The sequence below is a fragment of the Bombina bombina genome, chromosome 10, assembly GCF_027579735.1.
Source record: "Bombina bombina isolate aBomBom1 chromosome 10, aBomBom1.pri, whole genome shotgun sequence".
Lineage (NCBI taxonomy): Eukaryota > Metazoa > Chordata > Amphibia > Anura > Bombinatoridae > Bombina > Bombina bombina.
The window spans coordinates 151,881,606-151,904,110 of NC_069508.1; the positions used below are offsets into that span (position 1 = coordinate 151,881,606).

Consider the following 22,505-nt stretch of genomic DNA (forward strand, 5'->3'; position numbering starts at 1 on the left):
TTAATCCCATATGTTATGGAGGACTGTGGGCCATCATCATTTTACAAACAAGAAACATAGACTTGCTAATTTTATCACAATAAAAAGAGACTAAGTAACGTGCTATATCCAGAGGAACAAGTATTAATTATGCTATTTGAATATTTATTCAAAAGCAAATATCCCATGCCTAAAAAGACCTTGAGTCAGGTAAAGACTCTAAGTATCCTGTCATGGGCTGTAACAGCGTAAAGTCTCCGGGTATTGATATGCTTAGCCCCAATAGTACAATAGGTAAGTATAGTACTTGGCTTTCCTCCAAAAAAGAGGTGCAGAGATTACATAACGGTTAGCAGATGTACTGCAGCGTCTCACTCCTCCTTATGTCTGTAGCTGAAGAGCGTGGTGATGGAACAACTTCTGTTGGCGAAGCTCATCAGGCGAGGAAGCCCCAAGATTAGTCGGCAGGGAATGTCCCAAAAGAGCTAGCTCCAAGTACCATGTATGCCACTTCCTCTTTTCGTTTTTGAGGCGGCTTAATTTATGGGCCCATTGACCATTGGGTCAAATCTTTACTAATTTAACCACACCATTGTATTCCTTAAGAATTAACAAGGTATGGACCTGGCTATATTTATATTAAATCAGGGCTCGACAACCCCAGGAGCCTGGGAGCCACTGGCTCCTAGAATTTTACCCCTGGCTCCTAACTTTTTGGGTTATTATCCATATATCTATATATAAATCCAACTGTCTGGCTCCTGAAAATATGCCTGGCTCCTAAATATTCTTACTGGCTCCTAATTTATGAACATATTCGTCAACCACTGTGAAATAGTACCATTGATACAGGATAAGGTGTGCCCATTTCCCAGCTTTTGATTACATCTATTCTATATATATAAAAAAGTATGGGACAAGACAAGCGCCGAAAGGCACACTTCGTGTAATACGTTCAATTAGTAAGCATATAGTATAACAGTGGGAAAAATCCACGCTCACCTGGTTCAACCTCAAGGTATGAGGTATTAAAAGGGCACTTGTGTTAGTATACTCTCATCCCTTGCAATCCTCCTGTAAGTCCACGGGTCTTCAAGGGTCCCTGGATGTCTGTAGCGTTCCAAGTAATACCTTTATTTAAATGATACTAGGGCATGGGAGAAGGGGTTATGTGTACTTATTAAGATATACACTACTAACACATAGTTATGGATAAAACCAGGTATTTATTTATTCATATATACATAAGAAATATAATTTTAACAGTTACATATAAAAAGAGAGAGCCCACTAAAGTTCGTTGGTAGGCTAGTCACAAGAAAACTTCCATGCAGCATAGAAAGATACTATAGAGCTGTAGTCAAACCAAGTGTAATATCCAGCATGCAAGGCTAGAAACACGGCTGGCTAATACGCTCTACTAAACAGAGATTCAAGTATGGAGCACTAAAGGATATTCGCAGATCTGCTGTATTATACTTATTGATATAGCAGTCCAATCCTTTATGTAGCTCCGTGTCAGTATGTGTGCACAGTGTGCAGTAGCGTGTGACGGGGGGCGGAGCCTAACGCGTTTCGTAACCAATGGGTTACTTCATCAGAGGTGTGGGCCGCCCCCCAACCTAGATCCATATATGCGCATTAGTGAGGCTGATTTGCCTCCTGACTGCCCCTCTATCGCCATTTTACATTTGGGCAAAAGGATTTTCTTTTTTCTCATGTAGTACAAATAAGGAACTCTGTGTGTAGTATTCAAAGACCACATCCAGTCCCAGTATCGCTTTCTAAATTGTCTACATAATTAAAAAAAATGTGCTATGAGAATATCTATACTTCTAAGGGTCGCAAGTCTCCTCACACACTTCTGTCATATTTAAAACACCTCAGCTATAAAGCGAACCAGCTGGTGTTGTGACATGAATAGAAGTATAGATATTAATATTGTTATTGAAAACCGGTTTCTAATTACACATAAATGAATAAAACATTTAAAACATTTAAAAATACATTATATAAGTACATATAAAATAAATAAAATTAAGAATTATTCAGTTTATAAATCTAACCGGTAATTATTACAAAACATATTAAAAAAGCTAGCTTAAGAATAATTAAAAGATTTTTTCTCATTCCTTTACACTGAAACAGATTTCTAAAATAATATTATTATTGATGTACATGTATTTAAAAATCTGTTAGAATAGGGTGAAGAATATAGAGTACTTTCTTAGACGTTACAGGAAGGCTGCCAGATCAATGTCTCTGTTTAACCCTTTGGGTTCCAGAGTTTCTAATTTGTGAATCCATAGTGTCTCCGTTTGCGTAGTTCTAGGAGTCTACTACCCCCTCTTTTTCCTGGGAGTATGTGATCTATTGCTTTGATAAAAAATTCATTTTTATTTTTTCCATGAATCTGAGAGAAGTGGTTTATTAGTGGATTCTTAAGGATACCAGCCTCAATGTTTTTCATGTGTTCTAGGCAGCAAATTTTAAGACCCCGTGTCGTACGCCCAATGTACCTTTTAGGATTGCTACAGGTGCATTCTAACATGTAAACCACATGATCTGATTTGCAGTTTAATAAACCTTTGATGGGGTAATTATCTCCATTTACTCCACTGTCAATGTACTTATTATATTTTTTATCCCTGTGTATGTGTGCACAGCAGACACAGTTTTTTCTAGAACACTTGTAGAAGCCTTGTAGATTCGTAATCTGACCATTACCTTTTTTCTTTGTCAGTTGTGTATCACTGGGTGCCAAAAAATTCTTCAGGTTTTTATTTTTCTTATATGTAACATTTGGTCTGTTACCTATAGTGTCCTTAAGTATGGGGTCGTTTCTCAATATTGACCAATTTTTCTGTAGTATATTTTTAACTTTCCAGTGCCCCTCATTAAATGTAGTTACAAAGTTTATTGTCTCTTTTGTGTTTTACATCATTTATATTGGAAGCTGCTTTTTCTATACTAGTGTTTTTTCCTTGTACAAGTGTCTGTCTATCCAATTTGATTGCTTTCTCATAAGCTCCCTGGACTGTCTTTATAGGATAATGTTTCTCTGCAAACTTATCTTTAAGGTTTTGTGCTTCTATTTTAAAGTTATTGATATCGGTGCAATTACGTCATAACCTCTGAAATTGCCCGAAGGGGATGTTTTCTATCCACTTCGGGTGGTGTCTACTTCTTGCATCTAAATAGCCATTTGTATCCGTAGATTTTCTATATAGTTTACTGCATATATTTCCTTTAGAAATATATAAGGTAACGTCCAGAAAATCAATAGAGGACTCTTCTAGTCTTTGGGTGAAATTGAGGTTCATGCAATTTGCATTCAACTCTTATACAAAGGTGTTCCATAGTTCTACTTCACCATCCCAAATGACTAGAATGTCATCTATGAACCGATGCCATAGGATTACATTTTTATGTTTAAACTTAGAGTCCTCATAAATCTAACTTTTTGGGTTATTATCCATATATCTATATATAAATCCAACTGTCTGGCTCCTAAAAATATGCCTGGCTCCTAAATATTCTTACTGGCTCCTAATTTATGAACATATTCGTCAACCACTGTGAAATAGTACCATTGATACAGGATAAGGTGTGCCCATTTCCCAGCTTTTGATTACATCTATTCTATATATATATATATATATATATATATATATATATATATATATATATATATATATATATATATATATATATATATATATAATAGCAAGAACTAGCACTCACTGGACTTTTTCAAACACCAAAAAAGTTTAATGTGACGTTTCGGAGACAAAGTATCCCCTTCCTCAGATACTTTGTCTCCGAAACGTCACATTAAACTTTTTGGTGTTTGAAAAAGTCCAGTGAGTGCTAGTTCTTGCTATTATTATCTATTACCCACTAGCACCCTGGCTTCTGAACCGTTGAAGTGAGAGTGCTCATCTTGGTAATATATATATATATATATATATATATATATATATATATATATATATATATATATATATTGTTTTGGATCAGTTATCAAATTTTTGACACATTGTTTTTATATGTTTTATATTAATTTTTTTTTCCATTCTTTATTCTACATTGGATGTAATGCTAATATGTATTTTCTGATTCGATGTATAATCTTTGAATTTTGCCTTGTCATAATACCATTACCTTTTGTGGTACATATGACATATTTTCTTTTTATAAGGCAATATTATGTAGCAAGTTATGACAACCAATATATGTAGATTTGTAACACAATATTTTATTCTCTGTACTGTGTGCATATATCAATATGTATATTTTGTGTTCATGGAATTATTATTAACAGATTGAGCAACTAGATTCAATTAGCAGCGTGGCAACCTAGAGGGGACTGTCCGTCTTGCCTTAGCTGTCTATATCTAATTGGATATCCAATAAACAGCACTGATTGGCCACACCACTCCATTTAAGCCTCCACGCTCCTAGAATCACTAGCCTCTGATGAAGCGCATGTGAGCATGCACAAAACGCGTCGGGCGCTTGCATGTTCCTCTTTTACCACTTGGAATAAATAACCCTTTCTTCTGTTAAGTGTGATCAGTCCACGGGTCATCATTACTTCTGGGATATTACTCCTCCCCAACAGGAAGTGCAAGAGGATTCACCCAGCAGAGCTGCATATAGCTCCTCCCCTCTACGTCACTCCCAGTCATTCTCTTGCACCCAACGACTAGATAGGATGTGTGAGAGGACTATGGTGATTATACTTAGTTTTATATCTTCAATCAAAAGTTTGTTATTTTAAAATAGCACCGGAGTGTGTTATTATCTCTCTGGCAGAGTTTGAAGAAGAATCTACCAGAGTTTTTGCTATGATTTTAGCCGGAGTAGTTAAGATCATATTGCTGTTTCTCGGCCATCTGAGGAGAGGTAAACTTCAGATCAGGGGACAGCGGGCAGATGAATCTGCATAGAGGTATGTAGCAGCTTTTATTTTCTGACAATGGAATTGATGAGAAAATCCTGCCATACCGATATAATGTCATCTATGTATACTTTACACTTCAGTATTCTGGGGAATGGTACTTCACTAGAATTACACTGTAAGAAGTACATAAAGCTGTTTAATAACTAGAAATTATGTTTAACGTTTTTGCTGGAATGTAAAATCGTTTTCATTTGCTGAGGTACTGAGTGAATAAATATTTGGGCACTATTTTTCCACTTGGCAGTTGCTTAATCTTTTTTCTGACAGTTTCTGTTCTCTCTCACTACTGTGTGTGAGGGGGAGGGGCCGTTTTTTGGCGCTTTTGCTACGCATCAGATATTTCAGTCAGCAACTCATTGTATTTCCTGCATGATCCGGTTCATCTCTACAGAGCTCAGGGGTCTTCAAAACTTATTTTGAGGGAGGTAATTTCTCTCAGCAGAGCTGTGAGAATTATAGTTGACTGATATAAAAAACGTTTATTCTGTAATTTGTTTCCTGCTTTCAGAATTTGTTATCTTTGCTAATGGGATTAAACCTTTGCTAAAGTTGTGTTGTTTACAAGGATTGAGGCTATAACTGTTTCAATTTATTAATTTTCAACTGTCATAGATCTTCTGTGCTTCTTAAAGGCACAGTACGTTTTTAATATTATTCTAATTGAATTGTATTTCCAAGTTGCAAGTTTATTTGCTAGTGTGTTAAACATGTCTGATTCAGAGGATGATACCTGTGTCATTTGTTGCAATGCCAAAGTGGAGCCCAATAGAAATTTATGTACTAACTGTATTGATGCTACTTTAAATAAAAGTCAATCTGTACAAATTGAACAAATTTCACCAAACAACGAGGGGAGAGTTATGCCGACTAACTCGCCTCACGTGTCAGTACCTGCATCTCCCGCTCAGAGGGAGGTGCGTGATATTGTAGCGCCGAGTACATCTGGGCGGCCATTACAAATCACATTACAGGATATGGCTACTGTTATGACTGAAGTTTTGGCTAAATTACCAGAACTAAGAGGTAAGCGTGATCACTCTGGGGTGAGAACAGAGTGCGCTGATAATATTAGGGCCATGTCAGACACTGCGTCACAGGTGGCAGAACATGAGGACGGAGAACTTCATTCTGTGGGTGACGGTGCTGATCCAAACAGACTGGATTCAGATATTTCAAATTTTAAATTTAAACTGGAAAACCTCTGTGTATTACTAGGGGAGGTGTTAGCGGCTCTGAATGATTGTAACACAGTTGCAATACCAGAGAAAATGTGTAGGTTGGATAAATATTTTGCGGTACCGACGAGTACTGAGGTTTTTCCTGTACCTAAGAGACTTACTGAAATTGTTACTAAGGAGTGGGATAGACCCGGTGTGCCGTTCTCACCCCCTCCGATATTTAGAAAAATGTTTCCAATAGACGCCACCACAAGGGACTTATGGCAAACGGTCCCTAAGGTGGAGGGAGCAGTTTCTACTTTAGCTAAGCGTACCACTATCCCGGTGGAGGATAGCTGTGCTTTTTCAGATCCAATGGATAAAAAGTTAGAGGGTTACCTTAAGAAAATGTTTGTTCAACAAGGTTTTATATTGCAACCCCTTGCATGCATTGCGCCGATCACGGCTGCAGCGGCATTCTGGATTGAGTCTCTGGAAGAGAACATTAGTTCAGTTACTCTGGACGACATTACGGACAGGCTTAGAGTCCTTAAACTAGCTAATTCATTCATTTCGGAGGCCGTAGTACATCTTACTAAACTTACGGCGAAGAATTCAGGATTCGCCATTCAGGCACGCAGGGCGCTGTGGCTAAAATCCTGGTCAGCTGATGTTACTTCTAAGTCTAAATTGCTTAATATACCTTTCAAAGGGCAGACCTTATTCGGGCCCGGGTTGAAAGAGATTATCGCTGACATTACAGGAGGTAAAGGCCATGCCCTGCCTCAGGACAAAGCCAAAGCTAAGGCTAGACAGTCTAATTTTCGTTCCTTTCGTAATTTCAAAGCAGGAGCAGCATCAACTTCCTCTGCACCAAAACAGGAAGGAGCTGTTGCTCGCTACAGGCAAGGCTGGAAACCTAACCAGTCCTGGAACAAGGGCAAGCAGACCAGGAAACCTGCTGCTGCCCCTAAAACAGCATGAATTGAGGGCCCCCGATCCGGGATCGGATCTAGTGGGGGGCAGACTTTCTCTCTTCGCCCAGGCTTGGGCAAGAGATGTCCAGGATCCCTGGGCGCTAGAGATAATATCTCAGGGATACCTTCTGGACTTCAAATACTCTCCTCCAAGAGAGAGATTTCATCTGTCAAGGTTGTCAACAATCCAGACAAAGAAAGAGGCGTTTCTACGCTGCGTACAAGAGCTCTTGTTAATGGGAGTAATCCATCCAGTTCCACGATCGGAACAGGGACAGGGGTTTTACTCAAATCTGTATGTGGTTCCCAAAAAAGAGGGAACTTTCAGACCAATCCTGGACTTAAAGATCCTAAACAAATTCCTAAGAGTTCCATCGTTCAAGATGGAGACTATTCGGACAATTTTACCTATGATCCAAGAGGGTCAGTACATGACCACTGTAGATTTAAAATATGCTTACCTTCACATACCGATTCACAAAGATCATTACCGGTACCTAAGGTTTGCCTTCCTAGACAGGCATTACCAGTTTGTGGCTCTTCCATTCGGATTGGCTACAGCTCCAAGAATCTTCACAAAGGTTCTGGGTGCTCTTCTGGCGGTTCTAAGACCGCGGGGAATCTCGGTAGCTCCATACCTAGACGATATTCTGATACAAGCTTCAAGCTTTCAAACTGCCAAGTCTCATACAGAGTTAGTACTGGCATTTCTAAGGTCACATGGATGGAAGGTGAACGAAAAGAAAAGTTCACTCGTTCCACTCACAAGAGTTCCCTTCCTGGGGACTCTTATAGATTCTGTAGAAATGAAGATTTACCTGACAGAGGACAGGCTAACAAGACTTCAAAGTGCTTGCCGCACCCTTCATTCCATTCAACACCCGTCAGTGGCTCAATGCATGGAGGTAATCGGCTTAATGGTAGCGGCAATGGACATAGTACCCTTTGCACGCTTACACCTCAGACCACTGCAACTGTGCATGCTAAGTCAGTGGAATGGGGATTACTCAGACTTATCCCCTTCTCTGAATCTGGATCAAGAGACCAGAAATTCTCTTTTATGGTGGCTTTCTCGGCCACATCTGTCCAGGGGGATGCCATTCAGCAGACCAGACTGGACAATTGTAACAACAGACGCCAGCCTTCTAGGTTGGGGTGCCGTCTGGAATTCTCTGAAGGCTCAGGGACAATGGAGTCAGGAGGAGAGTCTCCTGCCAATAAACATTCTGGAATTGAGAGCAGTTCTCAATGCCCTCCTGGCTTGGCCCCAGTTGACAACTCGGGGGTTCATCAGGTTTCAGTCGGACAACATCTCGACTGTAGCTTACATCAACCATCAGGGAGGGACAAGAAGCTCCCTAGCTATGATGGAAGTATCAAAGATAATTCGCTGGGCAGAGTCTCACTCTTGCCACCTGTGAGCAATCCACATCCCAGGCGTGGAGAACTGGGAGGCGGATTTCTTAAGTCGTCAGACTTTTCATCCGGGGGAGTGGGAACTCCATCCGGAGGTCTTTGCCCAAATACTTCGACGTTGGGGCAAACCAGATATAGATCTCATGGCGTCTCGACAGAACGCCAAGCTTCCTCGTTACGGGTCCAGATCCAGGGATCCAGGAGCAGTCCTGATAGATGCCCTGACAGCACCTTGGGACTTCAGGATGGCTTACGTGTTTCCACCCTTCCCGATGCTTCCTCGATTGATTGCCAGAATCAAACAAGAGAGAGCATCAGTGATTCTAATAGCACCTGCGTGGCCACGCAGGACTTGGTATGCAGACCTGGTGGACATGTCATCCTGTCCACCTTGGTCTCTACCTCTGAAACAGGACCTTCTGATACAGGGTCCCTTCAAACATCAAAATCTAACTTCTCTGAAGCTGACTGCTTGGAAATTGAACGCTTGATTTTATCAAGACGTGGGTTTTCTGAATCAGTTATTGATACCTTAATACAGGCTAGGAAGCCTGTTACCAGAAAGATTTACCATAAGATATGGCGTAAATACCTATATTGGTGTGAATCCAAGGGTTACTCTTGGAGTAAGGTTAGGATTCCTAGGATATTGTCTTTTCTACAAGAAGGTTTAGAAAAGGGTTTGTCTGCTAGTTCATTAAAGGGACAGATCTCAGCTCTGTCCATTCTGTTACACAAACGTCTGTCAGAAGTTCCTGACGTCCAGGCTTTTTGTCAGGCTTTGGCCAGGATTAAGCCTGTGTTTAAAACTGTTGCTCCACCTTGGAGTTTAAACCTTGTTCTTAATGTTTTACAGGGCGTTCCGTTTGAACCCCTTCATTCCATTGATATAAAGTTGTTATCTTGGAAAGTTCTATTTTTAATGGCTATTTCCTCAGCTCGAAGAGTCTCTGAATTATCAGCCTTACATTGTGATTCTCCTTATTTGATTTTTCATTCGGATAAGGTAGTTCTGCGTACTAAACCTGGGTTCTTACCTAAGGTAGTGACTAACAGGAATATCAATCAAGAGATTGTTGTTCCTTCTTTGTGCCCAAATCCTTCTTCGAAGAAGGAACGTCTACTGCACAACCTGGATGTAGTCCGTGCTCTAAAATTTTACTTACAGGCAACTAAGGAATTTCGACAAACGTCTTCTCTGTTTGTCGTTTACTCTGGGCAGAGGAGAGGTCAAAAAGCTTCTGCTACCTCTCTTTCTTTTTGGCTTCGTAGCATAATTCGTTTAGCTTATGAGACTGCTGGACAGCAGCCTCCTGAAAGAATTACAGCTCATTCTACTAGAGCTGTGGCTTCCACTTGGGCCTTTAAGAATGAGGCCTCTGTTGAGCAGATTTGCAAGGCTGCAACTTGGTCTTCACTTCATACTTTTTCCAAATTTTACAAATTTGACACTTATGCTTCATCGGAGGCTATTTTTGGGAGAAAGGTTCTTCAGGCAGTGGTTCCTTCTGTATAAAGAGCCTGCCTATCCCTCCCGTCATCCGTGTACTTTTGCTTTGGTATTGGTATCCCAGAAGTAATGATGACCCGTGGACTGATCACACTTAACAGAAGAAAACATAATTTATGCTTACCTGATAAATTCCTTTCTTCTGTAGTGTGATCAGTCCACGGCCCGCCCTGTTTTTAAGGCAGGTAAATATTTTTTAATTTATACTCCAGTCACCACTTCACCCTTGGCTTTTCCTTTCTCATTGGTCCTTGGTCGAATGACTGGGAGTGACGTAGAGGGGAGGAGCTATATGCAGCTCTGCTGGGTGAATCCTCTTGCACTTCCTGTTGGGGAGGAGTAATATCCCAGAAGTAATGATGACCCGTGGACTGATCACACTACAGAAGAAAGGAATTTATCAGGTAAGCATAAATTATGTTTTTCAGCATCAAGCTTGGGTTCAATTTGGTTTCTTTGCTTTGACTTTTTACATCATTTTACAAAAGAAAACAAAATGTAAGCTTACCTGATGATAAAGTCTTTCTTTTCTTTTGGAATGATGATGGTCCACAGGTCCCTCCCGCTTCATGTTGGGCAACAGTTCTAATGACACCTCTATAGACCATTCTTTGCCTTTCCTACCTTTTATTTTTATATTTTCTACTCAGCTATACGTGAAACTAAGAGAGGTGGGAGGGTTTTAAAGCTCTTGTATGGGTGTTGACCTCCTCCTGGTGGTGGGAAATATATCCTATATGTTATGACTGTGGACCATCATCATTCCGAAAGAAAATCATTTTTCAGGTAAGCATAAATTTTGTTTTCATGATGCATGCAATTTTAAACAACTTTTCTGGTTTACTTTTATAATAAAATTTGCGATGTTATTTTGGTATTCTTTATTGAAAGCTAAACATAGCTAGGCCCAAATGCTAATTTCAAAGCCCTTGAAGGCCACCTCTTATTTCAGTGCATTTTTATAGTTTTTCACAGGTAGACAGTGCGAGTTCATGTGTGCCATATAGATAACATTGTGCCCACTCCTGTGTGGTTGTTTATGAGTCAGCACAGATTAGCTAAAATGCAAGTCTGTCAAAAGAACTGAAATAATGGTGCCGTCTGCAGAAGCTTAGATGAAAGGTAATTACAGAGGTAAAAAGTATATTAATATAACAGTGTTGGTTATGCAAAACTAGGAAATGGGTCATAAAAGGATTATCTATATTTAAAATAAAAATTCTAGAGTAGACCTTTAAGATAGTTAGAGGACATCCAAGATGAGATATTAGAATGACAGTTAATGACACAAGTTTGTAAGGAAGGGGATAGGTCTAGAGCAGTGGGGAAATCACCATACAAATGATATTGAAAGTCATGTGACTTTATTATGGAACCTAATGATGACGTATAGATTTAAAATAGACAGAGTCTTGTGGTACCCCAACAGAAGATGGAAAAGGGGCAGAGAATGCATCAAATAAGACTACATTAAAGGTACGGTTAGACTGGTAGGAAGAAAACCAATAGAGGGCTGTGTCACAAATGCTAAATGATTGGAGGCGTTGGAGCAAGAGAGGGTGACCAACAGTATCGAAGGCTGCAGACAAATCGAGATATCCAAGTTTTGTTATAAATATTTTCAGGTTATAGCCACACTCTAACTTGAAATAATTGATTAATATTGTCAATAGGAAATCAAAATAGGAGAGTTTAATGCCTTTCTTTCTAAGCATGTCCCCATGCACCTAATTTTCCTTTATATTTTTAGTGCAATATATTTTTTATTGTTTTCTTGTCTTGCCATGTTTTTTTTTTTTTATAATTACTAATGTTGCTGTCATTGTGTTCTTTAGGTGCTCATGTAAATGCATCTGGGGATTCAATGCGGTTACTGTCCCACATCCGCCCAGAAAGACTTACTACGCAGCAGCTTTTAAGATCTCTGGGAGTTACCAGCTCTGCTCGATTCTTTTCAATAGCTGCTGGAAAGCGAACCGGCCTAATGCTAAACAGAAAACTGGGCTGCCAAGGTTTCGGAGCATCTGTGGCAGCAATGACCTCTTTCCCACCCCAGCGATACCACTACTTTCTAGTTTTGGACTTTGAAGCAACCTGCGACAAACCACAAATCCATCCTCAGGTAAAGAGATGGGAAAGAGGCTGTTCACCAACTCCCATTGAGTCTTCAGATTTTCATTTTACGACATTGGCACTAGCTTTATTCTTAGTCACTCAAGGGTCCCTGTCAATCCATCTCAAATGGTCCAATAATTGTAATGGTAGATGCTTGACCAATTTTAATTTTCCTTTAATTGATTATCTATAAGTGTTAGTATTCCAAACCCACCATTTTTTAAATTTTTTTTTACTTGGGTTAACCGCGGGGGGCCATCTTTGTGTCATGACGCACAACAAATTTTGATTATACAGATTTTATTGGAAATCAATATCTCAGCTCAGGATGGTCCTAGCTCCTTAAAACATAAACTTATGTCTTGAGCACATTACATATATAAACATTTTGCAAATTTTTGTTCCATAGACTTAGATTAAGTCCTAATGTAATGAAGAAGATCGCTGAAAGTTTCACGTTTAGGATCAATTTATAAAGGGAAGAATTTGAGTCTAAGTCCTAATTTCAGGTTTGAGACTTCTCATCTTCTTTTTTTTTTTTTTTTAAGGGGGTCAAGACAGAGAGTGCAATTTTTTAACATTTCCCCTCACTTTCAGGTTTATTATCTCTGGTGGGGAACCAGATATGGAACCTGCATTTTTTTTACAGTTATAAGTCAGTGAGGTCTAAAATGTTACTAGATTAGATAATGGCAACAGTGAAGCACGATCTATGATGTTGGTACAGGCTCAAGTCTTCTCGTCTGTCATGTTTGTGCCTGAGCAAACATGATAGATTATACTTCACTGTTACCAATATCAAATTCAGTAACATTTTAAAATTCACTTCCAATCATAAACATAATTACTGTAAAATAATGTTCATTTCTCCTGTTAAGTGTGGTCAGTCCACGGGTCATCATTACTTCTGGGATATTAACTCCTCCCCAACAGGAAGTGCAAGAGGATTCACCCAGCAGAGCTGCTATATAGCTCCTCCCCTCTACGTCACCTCCAGTCATTCTCTTGCACCCAACGAATAGATAGGATGTGTGAGAGGACTGTGGTGATTATACTTAGTTTCATACCTTCAATCAAAAGTTTGTTATTTTATAATAGCACCGGAGTGTGTTATTCCTTCTCTGGTAGAATTTGAAGAAGAATCTACCTGAGTTTTTCTATGATTTTAGCCGGCGTAGTTAAGATCATATTGCTGTTTCTCGGCCATCTGAGGAGAGGTAAACTTCAGATCAGGGGACAGCGGGCAGATTAATCTGCAAAGAGGTATGTAGCAGCTTATTATTTTCTGACAATGGAATTGATGAGAAAATTCTGCCATACCGATATAATATAAACTCAGCCTTAAATGCAGTAGCAGCAACTGGTATCAGGCTGTCATGTATGTATATTTTACACTTCAGTATTCTGGGGAATGGCACTTCACTGGAATTATACTGTATGCATAAGACTTTAGCCTAATTTGCAGGGACTAGCAACAGGCTTTTTAATAACACTTAATTTATTTAATGTTAAACGTTTTTTTGCTGGCATGTAAAATCGTTTAATTTTCTGAGGTACTGGGTGAAAAAATGTTTTGGGCACTATTTTTTTCCACTTGGCAGTCGTTTTATTTAATTTAAGACAGTTTACTGATCTCTCTCACTGTTGTGTGTGAGGGGGAGGGGCCTTTTTTGGCGCTTTTGCTACGCATGAAAAAATTCAGTCAGAAGTTTATTGTCTTCCCTGCATGATCCGGTTCATCTCTACAGAACTCAGGGGTCTTCAAAACTTATTTTGAGGGAGGTAATCACTCACAGCAGAGCTGTGAGATTGTAGTTGACTGTGATAAAAAACGTTTATTTCTGTATTTTTTTTCTGCTATCAGGGTTAGTTATCCTTTGCTAATGGGAGCAATCCTTTGCTAAAATTGTGTTTTTACAAAGATTTGATGCTATAACTTCTCAGTTTATTAATTTTCAACTGTCATAACTTTTTCTGTGCTTCTTATAGGCACAGTACGTTTTCATATTATAGTAAATTACTTGAAAAGTATTTCCAAGTTGCTAGTTTATTTGCTAGTGTGTTAAACATGTCTGATTCAGAGGAAGATACCTGTGCTATATGTGCTAAAGCCAAAGTGGAGCCCAATAGAAATTTATGTACTAACTGCATTGATGCTACTTTAAATAAAAGTCAATCTGTACAAAATGAACATATTTCACCAAACAACGAGGGGAGAGTTATGCCGACTAACTCGCCTCACGTGTCAGTACCTGCATCTCCCGCTCGGGAGGTGCGTGATATTGTAGCACCGAGTACATCTGGGCGGCCATTACAAATCACATTACAGGATATGGCTACTGTTATGACTGAAGTTTTGGCTAAATTACCAGAACTAAGAGGTAAGCGTGATCACTCTGGGGTGAGAACAGAGTGCGCTGATAATATTAGGGCCATGTCAGACACTGCGTCACAATTTGCAGAACATGAGGACGGAGAGCTTCATTCTGCGGGTGACGGTTCTGATCCAAACAAACTGGATTCAGACATTTCAAATTTTAAATTTAAGCTGGAAAACCTCAGTGTATTACTAGGGGAGGTGTTAGCGGCTCTGAATGATTGTAACACAGTTGCAATACCAGAGAAAATGTGTAGGTTGGATAAATATTTTGCGGTACCGTCGAGTACTGACGTTTTTCCTATACCTAAGAGACTTACTGAAATTGTTACTAAGGAGTGGGATAGACCCGGTGTGCCGTTCTCACCCCCTCCTATATTTAGAAAGATGTTTCCAATAGACGCCACCACACGGGACTTATGGCAAACGGTCCCTAAGGTGGAGGGAGCAGTTTCTACTTTAGCTAAGCGTACCACTATCCCGGTGGAGGATAGCTGTGCCTTTTCAGATCCAATGGATAAAAAGTTAGAGGGTTACCTTAAGAAAATGTTTGTTCAACAAGGTTTTATATTGCAACCTCTTGCATGCATTGCGCCTGTCACGGCTGCAGCAGCATTTTGGTTTGAGTCTCTGGAAGAGACACTTGAATCAGCTCCATTAGATGAGATTACACACAAGCTTAAAGCCCTTAAGTTAGCTAACTCATTTATTTCGGACGCCGTAGTACATTTAACTAAACTTACGGCTAAGAATTCCGGATTCGCCATTCAGGCGCGCAGAGCACTTTGGCTAAAATCCTGGTCAGCTGACGTTACTTCTAAATCTAAATTGCTTAATATACCTTTCAAAGGGCAGACCTTATTCGGGCCCGGGTTGAAAGAAATTATCGCTGACATTACAGGAGGTAAAGGCCATGCCCTGCCTCAAGACAAAGCCAAACCTAAGGCTAGACAGTCTAATTTTCGTTCCTTTCGTAATTTCAAAGCAGGAGCAGCATCAACTTCCTCTGCACCAAAACAGGAAGGAGCTGTTGCTCGCTACAGACAAGGCTGGAGACCTAACCAGTCCTGGAACAAGGGCAAGCAGGCCAGGAAACCTGCTGCTGTCCCTAAGACAGCATGAATTGAGGGCCCCCGATCCGGGAACGGATCTAGTGGGGGGCAGACTTTCTCTCTTCGCCCAGGCTTGGGCAAGAGATGTCCAGGATCCCTGGGCGTTAGAGATCATATCTCAGGGATACCTTCTGGACTTCAAATCCTCTCCCCCAAGAGGGAGATTTCATCTGTCAAGGTTGTCAACAAACCAAATAAAGAAAGAGGCGTTTCTACGCTGCTTACAAGACCTTTTATTAATGGGAGTGATCCATCCGGTTCCGCGGTCGGAACAAGGACAAGGGTTTTACTCAAATCTGTTTGTGGTTCCCAAAAAAGAGGGAGCTTTCAGGCCAATCTTGGATTTAAAGATCCTAAACAAATTCCTAAGAGTTCCATCGTTCAAAATGGAAACTATTCGGACAATTTTACCCATGATCCAAAAGGGTCAGTACATGACCACAGTGGATTTAAAGGATGCTTACCTTCACATACCGATTCACAAAGATCATTACCGGTATCTAAGGTTTGCCTTTCTAGACAGGCATTACCAGTTTGTAGCTCTTCCATTCGGATTGGCTACGGCTCCAAGAATCTTCACAAAGGTTCTGGGTGCTCTTCTGGCGGTACTAAGACCGCGAGGAATTTCGGTAGCTCCGTACCTAGACGACATTCTGATACAAGCTTCAAGCTTTCAAACTGCCAAGTCTCATACAGAGTTAGTACTGGCATTTCTAAGGTCGCATGGATTGAAGGTGAACGAAAAGAAGAGTTCTCTCTTTCCACTCACAAGAGTTCCCTTCTTGGGGACTCTTATAGATTCTGTAGAAATGAAGATTTACCTGACAGAAGACAGGTTAACAAAGCTTCAAAATGCATGCTGTGTCCTTCATTCCATTCAACACCCGTCAGTAGCTCAATGCATGGAGGTGATCGGCTTAATGGTAGCGGCAATGGACATAGTACCCTTTGCACGCCTACATCTCAGACCGCTGCAATTGTGCATGCTAAGTCAGTGGAATGGGGATTACTCAGACTTGTCCCCTACTCTGAATCTGGATCAAGAGACCAGAAATTCTCTTCTATGGTGGCTTTTTCGGCCACATCTGTCCAGGGGGATGCCATTCAGCAGGCCAGACTGGACAATTGTAACAACAGACGCCAGCCTACTAGGTTGGGGCGCTGTCTGGAATTCTCTGAAGGCTCAGGGACAATGGAATCAGGAGGAGAGTCTCCTACCAATAAACATTCTGGAATTGAGAGCAGTTTTCAATGCTCTTCTGGCTTGGCCCCAGTTAACAGCTCGGGGGTTCATCAGGTTTCAGTCGGACAACATCACGACTGTAGCTTACATCAACCATCAGGGAGGGACAAGAAGCTCCCTAGCAATGATGGAAGTATCAAAGATAATTCGCTGGGCAGAGTCTCACTCTTGCCACCTGTCAGCAATCCACATCCCGGGAGTGGAGAACTGGGAGGCGGATTTCCTAAGTCGTCAGACTTTTCATCCGGGGGAGTGGGAACTTCATCCGGAGGTCTTTGCCCAAATACTTCGACGTTGGGGCAAACCAGAGATAGATCTCATGGCGTCTCGACAGAACGCCAAGCTTCCTCGTTACGGGTCCAGATCCAGGGATCCGGGAGCGGTTCTGATAGATGCTTTGACAGCACCTTGGATCTTCGGGATGGCTTATGTGTTTCCACCCTTCCCGATGCTTCCTCGATTGATTGCCAGAATCAAACAGGAGAGAGCATCAGTGATTCTAATAGCGCCTGCATGGCCACGCAGGACTTGGTATGCAGATCTAGTGGACATGTCATCCTGTCCACCTTGGTCTCTACCTCTGAAACAGGACCTTCTGATCCAGGGTCCCTTCAAACATCAAAATCTAATTTCTCTGAAGCTGACTGCTTGGAAATTGAACGCTTGATTTTATCAAAACGTGGTTTTTCTGAGTCAGTTATTGATACCTTAATACAGGCTAGGAAGCCTGTTACCAGAAAGATTTACCATAAGATATGGCGCAAATACTTATATTGGTGCGAATCCAAGAGTTACTCATGGAGTAAGGTTAGGATTCCGAGGATATTGTCTTTTCTACAAGAAGGTTTAGAAAAGGGTTTATCCGCTAGTTCCTTAAAGGGACAGATTTCAGCTCTGTCCATTCTTTTACACAGACGTCTGTCAGAAGTTCCGGACGTTCAAGCTTTTTGTCAGGCTTTAGCTAGGATCAAGCCTGTGTTTAAAACTGTTGCTCCACCATGGAGTTTGAACTTAGTTCTTAATGTTTTACAGGGTGTTCCGTTTGAACCCCTTCATTCCATTGATATCAAGCTGTTATCTTGGAAAGTTCTGTTTTTAATGGCGATTTCCTCGGCTCGAAGAGTCTCTGAGTTATCTGCCTTACATTGTGATTCTCCTTATCTGATTTTTCATTCAGACAAGGTAGTTCTGCGTACTAAACCTGGGTTCCTACCTAAGGTGGTCACTAACAGGAATATCAATCAAGAGATTGTGGTTCCATCTTTGTGTCCTAATCCTTCTTCGAAGAAGGAACGTCTGCTACACAATCTAGATGTAGTCCGTGCCCTGAAATTTTATCTACAGGCAACTAAGGATTTTCGACAAACGTCTTCCCTGTTTGTCGTTTATTCTGGTCAGAGGAGAGGTCAAAAAGCTTCGGCTACCTCTCTCTCTTTTTGGCTTCGTAGCATAATACGGTTAGCCTATGAGACTGCTGGACAGCAGCCTCCTGAAAGAATTACAGCACATTCTACTAGAGCTGTGGCTTCCACTTGGGCCTTTAAGAATGAGGCTTCTGTTGAACAGATTTGCAAGGCTGCAACTTGGTCTTCTCTTCATACTTTTTCCAAATTTTACAAATTTGACACTTTTGCTTCTTCGGAGGCTGTTTTTGGGAGAAAGGTTCTTCAGGCAGTGGTTCCTTCCGTATAAAGAGCCTGCCTGTCCCTCCCGTCATCCGTGTACTTTAGCTTTGGTATTGGTATCCCAGAAGTAATGATGACCCGTGGACTGACCACACTTAACAGGAGAAAACAAAATTTATGCTTACCTGATAAATTCCTTTCTCCTGTAGTGTGGTCAGTCCACGGCCCGCCCTGTTTTTTAGGGCAGGTAAAAAAAATTTGAATTATACTCCAGTCACCACTACACCCTTTGGCTTCTCCTTTCTCGTTGGTCCTTGGTCGAATGACTGGAGGTGACGTAGAGGGGAGGAGCTATATAGCAGCTCTGCTGGGTGAATCCTCTTGCACTTCCTGTTGGGGAGGAGTTAATATCCCAGAAGTAATGATGACCCGTGGACTGACCACACTACAGGAGAAAGGAATTTATCAGGTAAGCATAAATTTTGTTTTTTATTATTTTTTATGCACATATTACGTCTTCATTTATCAAAAAGTATTAATAAAGTAGGCTTTTCCCCTGATTTCTGCTAACTCTACCTATATAACCAGTGGAATCTCAAACTCTGCAGAATGCTACCATAGAGGACTTATATCTGTAAACATTTTAGATTCCTATCTGGTTCCCCACCAGAGATAATCTACCCTAAAGTGAGTGGAAATGTTAAAAAAAAAAAAAATTGCACTTTTTCGCTACCTTAGGAAAAAAATGAAGTCTCAAAGCTGAAATGTTGTGCACACACACTATACTTACCTAGGTACCACCTAAAAAGTAGGCCTTGGACTCAAACCCTTCCCATTATAAATAGATCCTAAAAGTAGAACTTTCAGCGACTCTTGATCATTACATTAGGACTTAAGTTCTAATTCTAAGGAACAAAAATGTGCAAAATGTTAGTTTATATATGAACATGTACTTTGTAATGTGCTCTAGAGATCGGTTTTTGTTTCTGAACTTTCTGAGCTGAGCAATTGAGGTTTCTGTAAACATTTATTTAACCAAAATTTGTTCTTCGCCATGACACAAAGATGGCTGCCATGGTTAAACCAAGTAAAATAAAAAACGGATGCTTTTGCGATACCAATACACAGTGTTAATAACTAAAAGAAAATTAAAAGAATAGGAAAATTAATAATGGTCAATCTACCTATGTTGGACTACTTGAGATGGATTTACTCTCAAGTCTTCCAATACAAAATGACAAAAATGCTATTGTATTCATTGCTCATATCAGATGGTGTTTCCATTAGACAGAATGTTGCACAAACCTGGGTAAACTAAGTAACTGTGGGGTTTGATTTTAGGATTTGTTCCATGGCTTTCTGAAAAGTTTATTACAACTAAAAAAAAAATCCTATTTGAAATTACAAGTAACAGCTAACCCTTAGTTAATTTGTTAAATTTACTATTAGTATTTGGGATCATTGTTTTAGATCATCATGTAGGGTTGGTTTATGCCACTTTACCTTCCTGTGAGCAATAAGCTAGCATGTTGTTTCACCTATAGATCATCATGTAGGGTCGGTTTATGTCACTTTACCTTCCTGTGAGCAATAAGCTAGCATGTTGTTTCACCTATAGATCATCATGTAGGGTCGGTTTATGTCACTTTACCTTCCTGTGAGCAATAAGCTAGCATGTTGTTTCACCTATAGATCATCATGTAGGGCCGGTTTGTGTCGCTTTACCTTCCTGTGAGCCATAAGCTAGCATGTTGTTTCACCTATAGATCATCATGTAGGGTCGCTTTGTGTCACTTTACCTTCCTGTGAGCCATAAGCTAGCATGTTGTTTCACCTATAGATCATCATGTAGGGTCGGTTTATGTCACTTTACCTTCCTGTGAGCAATAAGCTAGCATGTTGTTTCACCTGTCTGTATAAGATGTTTTAGATCATCATGTAGGGTCGGTTTATGTCACTTTACCTTCCTGCGAGCAATAAGCTAGCATGTTGTTTCACCTATAGATCATCATGTAGGGTCGGTTTGTGTCGCTTTACCTTCCTGCGAGCAATAAGCTAGCATGTTGTTTCACCTATAGATCATCATGTAGGGTCGGTTTGTGTCGCTTTACCTTCCTGTGAGCAATAAGCTAGCATGTTGTTTCACCTATAGATCATCATGTAGGGTCGCTTTGTGTCACTTTACCTTCCTGTGAGCCATAAGCTAGTATGTTGTTTCACCTATAGATCATCATGTAGGGTCGCTTTGTGTCACTTTACCTTCCTGTGAGCAATAAGCTAGCATGTTGTTTCAGCTGTAGATCATCATGTAGTGTCTGTTTGTGTCGCTTTACCTTCCTGTGAGCAATAAGCTAGCATGTTGTTTCAGCTGTAGATCATCATGTAGTGTCTGTTTGTGTCGCTTTACCTTCCTGTGAGCAATAAGCTAGCATGTTGTTTCAGCTGTAGATGATCATGTAGCGTCGGTTTATGTCACTTTATCTTCATGTGAGCAATAAGCTAGCATGTTGTTTCAGCTGTAGATCATCGTGTAGTGTCTGTGTCACTTTATCTTCATGTGAGCAATAAGCTAGCATGTTGTTTCACCTGTCTGTATAAGTTGTTTTAGATCATCATGTAGGGTCGGTTTGTGTCCCTTTACCTTACTGTAAGCAATAAGCTAGCATGTTGTTTCACCTGTCTGTATAAGATGTTTTAGATCATCATGTAGGGTCGGTTTGTGTTGCTTTACCTTCCTGTGAGCAATAAGCTAGCATGTTGTTTCACCTGTCTGTATAAGATGTTTTAGATCATCATGTAGGGTCTGTTTGTGTCGCTTTACCTTCCTGTGAGCAATAAGCTAGCATGTTGTTTCACCTGTAGATCATCATGTAGCGTTGGTTTGTGTCACTTTACCTTCATGTGAGCAATAAGCTAGCATGTTGTTTCACCTATAGATCATCATGTAGGGTCGGTTTGTGTCGCTTTACCTTCATGTGAGCAATAAGCTAGCATGTTGTTTCACCTATAGATCATCATGTAGGGTCGGTTTGTGCCGCTTTACCTTCCTGTGAGCCGTAAGCTAGCATGTTGTTTCACCTATAGATCATCATGTAGGGTCGGTTTGTGTTGCTTTACCTTCGTGTGAGCAATAAGCTAGCATGTTGTTTCAGCTGTAGATCATCATGTAGTGTCTGTTTGTGTCGCTATACCTTCATGTGAACAGTAAGCTAGCATATTGTTTCAGCTGTAGATCATCATGTAGCATTGGTTTGTGTCGCTTTACCATCATGTGAACAATAAGCTAGCATGTTGTTTCAGCTGTAGATCATCATGTAGTGTCTGTTTGTGTTGCTTTACCTTCATGTGAGCAATAAGCTAGCATGTTGTTTCAGCTGTAGATCATCATGTAGCGTCTGTTTGTGTCGCTTTACCTTCATGTGAGCAATAAGCTAGCATGTTGTTTCACCTGTAGATCATCATGTAGTGTTGGTTTGTGCCGCTTTACCTTCATGTGAGCAATAAGCTAGCATGTTGTTTCAGCTGTAGATCATCATGTAGCGTCTGTTTGTGTCGCTTTACCTTCATGTGAGCAATAAGCTAGCATGTTGTTTCACCTGTAGATCATCATGTAGTGTTGGTTTGTGCCGCTTTACCTTCATGTGAGCAATAAGCTAGCATGTTGTTTCAGCTGTAGATCATCATGTAGTGTTGGTTTGTGCCGCTTTACCTTCATGTGAACAGTAAGCTAGCATGTTGTTTCAGCTGTAGATCATCATGTAGTTTGTGTCGCTTTACCATCATGTGAACAATAAGCTAGCATATTGTTTCAGCTGTAGATCATCATGTAGTTTGTGTCGCTTTACCATCATGTGAACAATAAGCTAGCATGTTGTTTCACCTGTAGATCATCATGTAGTGTTGGTTTGTGCCGCTTTACCTTCATGTGAACAGTAAGCTAGCATATTGTTTCAGCTGTAGATCATCATGTAGTTTGTGTCGCTTTACCATCATGTGAACAATAAGCTAGCATGTTGTTTCACCTGTAG

At 40.4% G+C, this 22,505-nt stretch overlaps 1 protein-coding gene across 4 annotated transcripts in view; it reads left to right on the plus strand.

Annotated features, from left to right (window-relative positions):
* The window catches only part of ERI3 (ERI1 exoribonuclease family member 3), a 922,564-nt gene that overhangs the window by 86,709 nt on the left and 813,350 nt on the right, over positions 1-22,505 (plus strand). For all 4 annotated transcript variants that reach the window (XM_053693395.1, XM_053693393.1, XM_053693394.1 and 1 more), the window contains one exon: positions 11,841-12,127. In XM_053693395.1, coding sequence (XP_053549370.1) covers positions 11,870-12,127 — 258 coding nt within the window. In that variant the 5' untranslated portion in view covers positions 11,841-11,869. The remainder of the gene's footprint in view (positions 1-11,840; positions 12,128-22,505) is intronic.